We start from the raw sequence: 8,308 nt of genomic DNA, 5'->3' as shown, positions 1-8,308 counted from the left end.
AAATCCAGCCACGGTGTCCGATTACAAAAAGGCTTTACGAAGGAAGCACACCAAATGATTATGTTAGGTCAGAGCCAAGTCACAGAAAAACACAGCCATTTTTCCAGCCAAAGAGAGGAGTCACAAAAAGCAGAAATAGAGATTAAATTAATCACTAACCTTTGATGATCTTCATCAGATGACACTCATAGGACTTCATGTTACACAATACATGTATGTTTTGTTCGATAAAGTTCATATTTATATCCAAAAATCTCAGTTTACATTGGCGTGTTATGTTCAGTAATGTTTTGCTTCCAAAACATCTGGTGATTTTGCAGAGAGCCACATGAATATACAGAAATACTCATCATAAATGTTGATTAAAATACAAGTGTTATGCATGGAACTTTAGATAAACTTCTCCTTTCCTTCTTGGATATAGGGGGCGCTCTTTTAATTTATGGATAAAAAAACATTCCCGTTTTAAACAAGATATTTTGTCACGAAAAGATGCTCGACTATGCATATAATTGACAGCTTTGGAAAGAAAACACTCTGACATTTCCAAAACTGCAAAGATATTGTCTGTGAGTGCCACAGGACTAATGCTACAGGCGAAACCAAGATGAAATTTCATACAGGAAGTGCCCCAGATTTTGAATGCGCTGTGTTCCAATGTCTCCTTATATAGCTGTGTATGGGTCACGAATGAGCTTAGACTTTCTGTCGTTTCCCCAAGGTGTCGACAGCATTGTGAGGTATTTGTAGGCAAATCATTGGAAGATTGACCTTAAGAGACTACATCTACCAGGTGGCCGCTTGGTGTCCTCCGTCGCAATTATTGCGTAATCTCCAGCTGCGTGTCTTTTTCAGTTTGCTTCGAGGAGAAACACAGCTGCCACGAATGATTTATCATCGAATATATATGTGAAAAACACCTTGAGGATTGATTCTAAACAACGTTTGCCATGTTTCTGTCGATATTATGGAGTTAATTTGGTAAAAAGTTTGGCGTTGTAGAGACTGCATTATCAGATTTCTTTCTTAGCCCAACGTGATGAACAAAACGGAGCGATTTCTCCTACACAAATAATCTTTTTGGAAAAACGGAACATTTGCTATTTAACTGAGAGTCTCCTCATTGAAAACATCCGAAGTTCTTCAAAGGTAAATGATTTTATTTGAATGCTTTTCTTGTTTTTGTGAAAATGTTGCCTGCTGAATGCTAGGCTTAATGCTATGCTAGCTATCAATACTCTTACACAAATGCTTGTGTAGCTATGGTTGAAAAGCATATTTTGAAAATCTGAGGTGACAGTGTTGTTAACAAAAGGCTAAGCTTGTGAGTGAATATATTTCTTTAATTTCATTTGCGATTTTCATGAATAGTTGACGTTGCGTTATGGTAATGAGCTTGAGGCTATAATTACGCTCCCGGATACGGGATTGCTCGACGCAAGAAGTTAATGCAACCTCTGTGTCAGATTTCAAAAAAGCTTTACCGAAAAAGCACACCATGCAATAATCTGAGTACAGCACTCAGACAACAAAACAAGCCAAACAGATATCCGCCATGTTGTGGAGTCAACAGAAGTCAGAAATAGCATTAGAATGCACTCCCAGGAATCCCAGTTCCACAATAAATGTTTGATTTATTCGATAAAGTCCATTTATGTCCAAATACCTCCTTTTTGTTTGCGTGTTTAGTACACAATCCAAACTCACGAGGCGCGGGCAAGTCCAGGCGAAAGTTCAGACAAAAAGTCATATTACAGTTCGTAGAAACATGTCAAACGAAGTATAGAATCAATCTTTAGGATGTTTTTATCATAAATCTTCAATAATGTTTCAACCGGAGAATTCCTTTGTCTGTAGAAATGCAATGGAATGCAGGTTGCTAACACGTGAGCGCGCGTGATCAGCTCATGTCACCCTGTCAGACCCCTGACTCATTCAGCTTTCATTCCCCCATCCTTCACAGTAGAATCCTAAAACAAGGTTCTAAAGACTGTTGACATCTAGTGGAAGCCGTGGGAAGTGCAATATGACCCCATAGACACTGTATATTCGATAGGCAATGACTTGAAAAACTACAAACCTCAGATATCCCACTTCCTGGTTGGATTTTTTCTCAGGCAAAATCCTGCCATATGAGTTCTGTTATACTCACAGACATCATTCAAACAGTTTTAGAAACTCCAGAGTGTTTTCTATCCAAATCTACTAACAATATGCATATCTTAGCTTCTGGGCCTGAGTAGCAGGCAGTTTACTCTGGGCACCTTACTCATCCAAGCTACTCAATACTGCCCCCCCAGTCCCAAATAAGTTATTAACAGAGAGAGAGAGAGAGAAAGAGAGAGAGAGAGAGAGAGAGTATTAACAGAGCGAGAGTATTAACACACAGAGAGTAGTTACAGATAGAGAGAGAGAGGGTATTAACAGAGAGAGGGTATTAACACAGAGAGAGAGAGCGAGAGAGAGAGTATTAACAGAGAGGGAGGGAGTATTAACAGAGGGAGTGTATTATCAGAGAGAGAGAGAGTATTATCAGAGAGATATAGTATTAACAGAGAGAGAGTATTAACAGAGAGAGAGAGAGAGAGAGAGAGTATTAACAGAGAGAGAGAGATAGTATTAACAGAGAGTATTATATACAGGGTATTATAAACAGAGTGTATTATATACAGAGAGTATTATAAACAGAGATAATTATAAACAGAGTATTATAAACAGTATTATAAACAAAGTATTATAAACAGAGAGTATTATAAACATTGAGTATTATAAACAGAGTATTATGACCAGAGAGTATTATTAACAGAGTATTATAAACAGGGTATTTTAAACATAGATTATTATTAACAGAGTATTATAAACATAGTATTATAAACAGAGTATTAAAAACTGAGAGTATTATAAACAGAGTATTATCAACAGACTATTATAAATGGAGAGTATTATAAACAGGGTATTAAAAACTGAGAGTATTCTTAACAGAGTATTATAAACAGCGATTATTATAAACAGATAGTATTTTTAACATAGTATTAAATACGGATAGTATTATACACAGAGTATTATAAACCAAGTATTATGAACAGAGTATTATAAACAGAGCGTATTATACACCGAGCGTATTATAAACTGAGAGTATTTTAAACTGAGAATATTATAAACAGAGTGAGACATTGTGTCTACTTGCATTGGGTATCATCTTTTATTTATTTTTTCTGTCTCTCCTGATAACACTCTGTTAGAAACTACAGCCTCCCTAGACCTTTAGAATGAGTGCTAACATCACACTGGCGTCGCCAAGGGGGAAACAGCACACAAACAGCACACTTTATTAGCATCAATGCGATCTTGAGAGGAAAAACCAGCAACAGTGTATGCTGTATGTTCGGGTGGGTAGAAGGTGGTCGAACAATACTGAAGGAGACATACCGTTTACATCTAACTCCCAAGTGATGAGACCAGAGGCAGATCTGGATTCTAATGATGAAGGAATGATTGTCTAATGTGTTAGAGATAGTCTGCTTGTCATTTTTTTGTATAATGTGTTACTCCTCTGGCCATCAGTAAAATAAAGTCCTGCTCTATGTATTTGCCCTCCTACTCTCTTCCACCTCCTCTTTGGCTCTGGCCTCTCTACTCTCCGTCTATTATCATCCTCCTCTTTCCCTCAGTCTGCAGTAAAGCTAAACCTAATGAAGTACCTCAAGATATGTTTGGAGGCCTGGGGTCCCCCTGATTGTTATTCAATCATCTCAAAGCCAAAAAGTGAATCTTGCACGCGCTGACCAGCAGCAACTCCATTATAGACGACCAGTGGTCTTCCACTGTATGTATCTGTGTGTGTTTCTGGTTGGCCTTCAGCACTCACTACAGTAACTCTGTGTTTGTAACTCACCTCTGACTATCTACCACTTCACAGATTGGCTCGTTCTTCATGATCAACCTCTGTCTGGTGGTCATCGCCACCCAGTTCAGTGAGACCAAGCAGCGGGAGCACCAGCTGATGCAGGAGCAGCGGGCCCAGTGCCTGTCCTCCTCTACCCTGGCCAGCCTGCATGAACCGGGGGACTGCTACGAAGAGCTCTTCCAGCTGGTCTGCCACATGCTGCGCAAGGCCCGCAGGAGGTCTGTAGCCCTGTATAACCAACTGAGAGGAAGGCCTCTGCCACCACCGCCCACTAGAGGGAGAGGAAGAGGAGGAGGAAGAGGAGGAGGGAGTGCGAACGGAGGGGAAAGGCATCACCTGAGGCAGCCACGCCGTAAGTGGGAGGCAGTGGGTGGGAGGATGAGAGAAAGGGTTTTTGTTAAATGTCTAAACTTGAACTTTAACATGATATTAGCCTCTTTCACATTGTTTCGTGCGAGCCAGTGCGATGAGTCTTGTTTAATCTCTCGACTTTCAAACCTCTTTGGCGCTATCAAACGCTGGCTTACATGGATATAGTGTGACAATGTGAAAGTGTCTATTGATGCTGTTAATGACATGTTGATTCTTTCTTACACTCCCTCTCCATCTTTCATTAGAATCTCCCTGTCCTCACCAAAACAAGCTGGACCCAGTCCACAGCTCCCAACCCCTGGGCAACTCCATCGCCCTGGCCGTCCCTCAAAACACAGAGGACTGCCCTCAGTGCACTGCGGCACTGTCACTCAGGGAGGGGCGGGAGCTGTGGGCGACTCGGCCAATGGGGAGGAGGAGGAGGGGCTGTGGAGGAGACGGACAGGGAGGAGAACCACTTGGAGGAGAAAGTGGAAGAGGGGGAGGGAGTGAAGAAGAAGAGGAAGAGGAGGTCGTGTTTTGGACACTGTAAGGACATGTGGGATGAGATGAGGAAGAAACTTTGGGGCATCGTGGAGAGCAAATACTTCAATAGAGGAATCATGATCGCTATTCTCATCAATACTATCAGCATGGGGATAGAACATCACAACCAGGTAAATATACTATTCTCATCAATACTATCAGCATGGGGATAGAACATCACAACCAGGTAAATATACTATTCTCATCAATACTATCAGCATGGGGATAGAACATCACAACCAGGTAAATATACTATTCTCATCAATACTATCAGCATGGGGATAGAACATCACAACCAGGTAAATATACTATTCTCATCAATACTATCAGCATGGGGATAGAACATCACAACCAGGTAAATATACTATTCTCATCAATACTATCAGCATCAACATCACAACCAGGTAAATATACTATTCTCATCAACACTATCAGCATGGGGATAGAACATCACAACCAGGTAAATATACTATTCTCATCAATACTATCAGCATGAACATCACAACCAGGTAAATATACTATTCTCATCAATACTATCAGCATGAACATCACAACCAGGTAAATATACTATTCTCATCAATACTATCAGCATCAACATCACAACCAGGTAAATATACTATTCTCATCAATACTATCAGCATGAACATCACAACCAGGTAAATATACTATTCTCATCAATACTATCAGCATGGGGATAGAACATCACAACCAGGTAAATATACTATTCTCATCAATACTATCAGCATGAACATCACAACCAGGTAAATATACTATTCTCATCAATACTATCAGCATGGGGATAGAACATCACAACCAGGTAAATATACTATTCTCATCAATACTATCAGCATGAACATCACAACCAGGTAAATATACTATTCTCATCAATACTATCAGCATGAACATCACAACCAGGTAAATATACTATTCTCATCAATACTATCAGCATGAACATCACAACCAGGTAAATATACTATTCTCATCAATACTATCAGCATGAACATCACAACCAGGTAAATATACTATTCTCATCAATACTATCAGCATGAACATCACAACCAGGTAAATATACTATTCTCATCAATACTATCAGCATGAACATCACAACCAGGTAAATATACTATTCTCATCAATACTATCAGCATGAACATCACAACCAGGTAAATATACTATTCTCATCAATACTATTTGCATTGAAAACCACAAAAGGTGAACTATAACACAGTCAGGGCGTACAGCACATATACACAATGTGCACAACAACAGTATTGCTCTTGAGTCCCCAAAACTAACCCAATGACTTTAGCTTAGTGGGCTAACAAGGTCGAGATGTGTCCAATGGATGACTCACAAGTAGTACAAGTCACTGGAGGTCAGGTATCAGTGACGTACATGGAGCACTATCAATATGTGAATGTATTGTTCCATTATACACCCACCACAACGATATCAGTAGAAAACAGCAGGGTAGGTACACCTCAACCTGCTTTAGGTGCTGTCTGTCTGTCTGGCTGACTGACTGATGGGAATGTATTGTTCCATTATACACCCACCACAACGATATCAGTAGAAAACAGCAGGGTAGGTACACCTCAACCTGCTTTAGGTGCTGTCTGTCTGTCTGTCTGGCTGACTGATGGGAATGTATTGTTCCATTAATGTATTGTTCCATTATACACCCACCACAACGATATCAGTAGAAAACAGCAGGGTAGGTACACCTCAACCTGCTTTAGGTGCTGTCTGTCTGTCTGGCTGACTGATGGGAATGTATTGTTCCATTATACACCCACCACAACGATATCAGTAGAAAACAGCAGGGTAGGTACACCTCAACCTGCTTTAGGTGCTGTCTGTCTGTCTGGCTGACTGACTGATGGGAATGTATTGTTCCATTATACACCCACCACAACGATATCAGTAGAAAACAGCAGGGTAGGTACACCTCAACCTGCTTTAGGTGCTGTCTGTCTGGCTGACTGACTGACTGATGGGAATGTATTGTTCCATTATACACCCACCACAACGATATCAGTAGAAAACAGCAGGGTAGGTACACCTCAACCTGCTTTAGGTGCTGTCTGTCTGTCTGGCTGACTGACTGATGGGAATGTATTGTTCCATTATACACCCACCACAACGATATCAGTAGAAAACAGCAGGGTAGGTACACCTCAACCTGCTTTAGGTGCTGTCTGTCTGGCTGACTGACTGATGGGAATGTATTGTTCCATTATACACCCACCACAACGATATCAGTAGAAAACAGCAGGGTAGGTACACCTCAACCTGCTTTAGGTGCTGTCTGTCTGTCTGGCTGACTGACTGATGGGAATGTATTGTTCCATTATACACCCACCACAACGATATCAGTAGAAAACAGCAGGGTAGGTACACCTCAACCTGCTTTAGGTGCTGTCTGTCTGGCTGACTGACTGATGGGAATGTATTGTTCCATTATACACCCACCACAACGATATCAGTAGAAAACAGCAGGGTAGGTACACCTCAACCTGCTTTAGGTGCTGTCTGTCTGTCTGGCTGACTGACTGATGGGAATGTATTGTTCCATTATACACCCACCACAACGATATCAGTAGAAAACAGCAGGGTAGGTACACCTCAACCTGCTTTAGGTGCTGTCTGTCTGTCTGGCTGACTGACTGATGGGAATGTATTGTTCCATTATACACCCACCACAACGATATCAGTAGAAAACAGCAGGGTAGGTACACCTCAACCTGCTTTAGGTGCTGTCTGTCTGTCTGGCTGACTGACTGATGGGAATGTATTGTTCCATTATACACCCACCACAACGATATCAGTAGAAAACAGCAGGGTAGGTACACCTCAACCTGCTTTAGGTGCTGTCTGTCTGGCTGACTGACTGATGGGAATGTATTGTTCCATTATACACCCTCCACAACGATATCAGTAGAAAACAGCAGGGTAGGTACACCTCAACCTGCTTTAGGTGCTGTCTGTCTGTCTGGCTGACTGACTGATGGGAATGTATTGTTCCATTATACACCCACCACAACGATATCAGTAGAAAACAGCAGGGTAGGTACACCTCAACCTGCTTTAGGTGCTGTCTGTCTGTCTGGCTGACTGACTGATGGGAATGTATTGTTCCATTATACACCCACCACAACGATATCAGTAGAAAACAGCAGGGTAGGTACACCTCAACCTGCTTTAGGTGCTGTCTGTCTGTCTGGCTGACTGACTGATGGGAATGTATTGTTCCATTATACACCCACCACAACGATATCAGTAGAAAGAGCAGGGTAGGTACACCTCAACCTGCTTTAGGTGCTGTCTGTCTGTCTGGCTGACTGACTGATGGGAATGTATTGTTCCATTATACACCCACCACAACGATATCAGTAGAAAACAGCAGGGTAGGTACACCTCAACCTGCTTTAGGTGCTGTCTGTCTGTCTGGCTGACTGACTGATGGGAATGTATTGTTCCATTATACACCCACCACAACGATATCAG

General features: G+C 41.4%; 1 protein-coding gene across 1 annotated transcript in view; it reads left to right on the top strand.

Moving 5' to 3' along the window:
• Positions 1-4,811, top strand: part of LOC127927313 (voltage-dependent T-type calcium channel subunit alpha-1I-like) — an 83,790-nt gene extending 78,979 nt beyond the window's left edge. The window contains exons 7-8 of the mRNA XM_052513459.1: positions 3,920-4,259; positions 4,525-4,811. Coding sequence (XP_052369419.1) covers positions 3,920-4,259; positions 4,525-4,811 — 627 coding nt within the window. The remainder of the gene's footprint in view (positions 1-3,919; positions 4,260-4,524) is intronic.
• Positions 4,812-8,308: the final 3,497 nt, after the last annotated feature.

This window comes from Oncorhynchus keta, unplaced genomic scaffold (assembly GCF_023373465.1).
Source record: "Oncorhynchus keta strain PuntledgeMale-10-30-2019 unplaced genomic scaffold, Oket_V2 Un_scaffold_1198_pilon_pilon, whole genome shotgun sequence".
NCBI lineage: Eukaryota > Metazoa > Chordata > Actinopteri > Salmoniformes > Salmonidae > Oncorhynchus > Oncorhynchus keta.
This window is presented reverse-complemented; position numbering and strand designations above follow the sequence as displayed.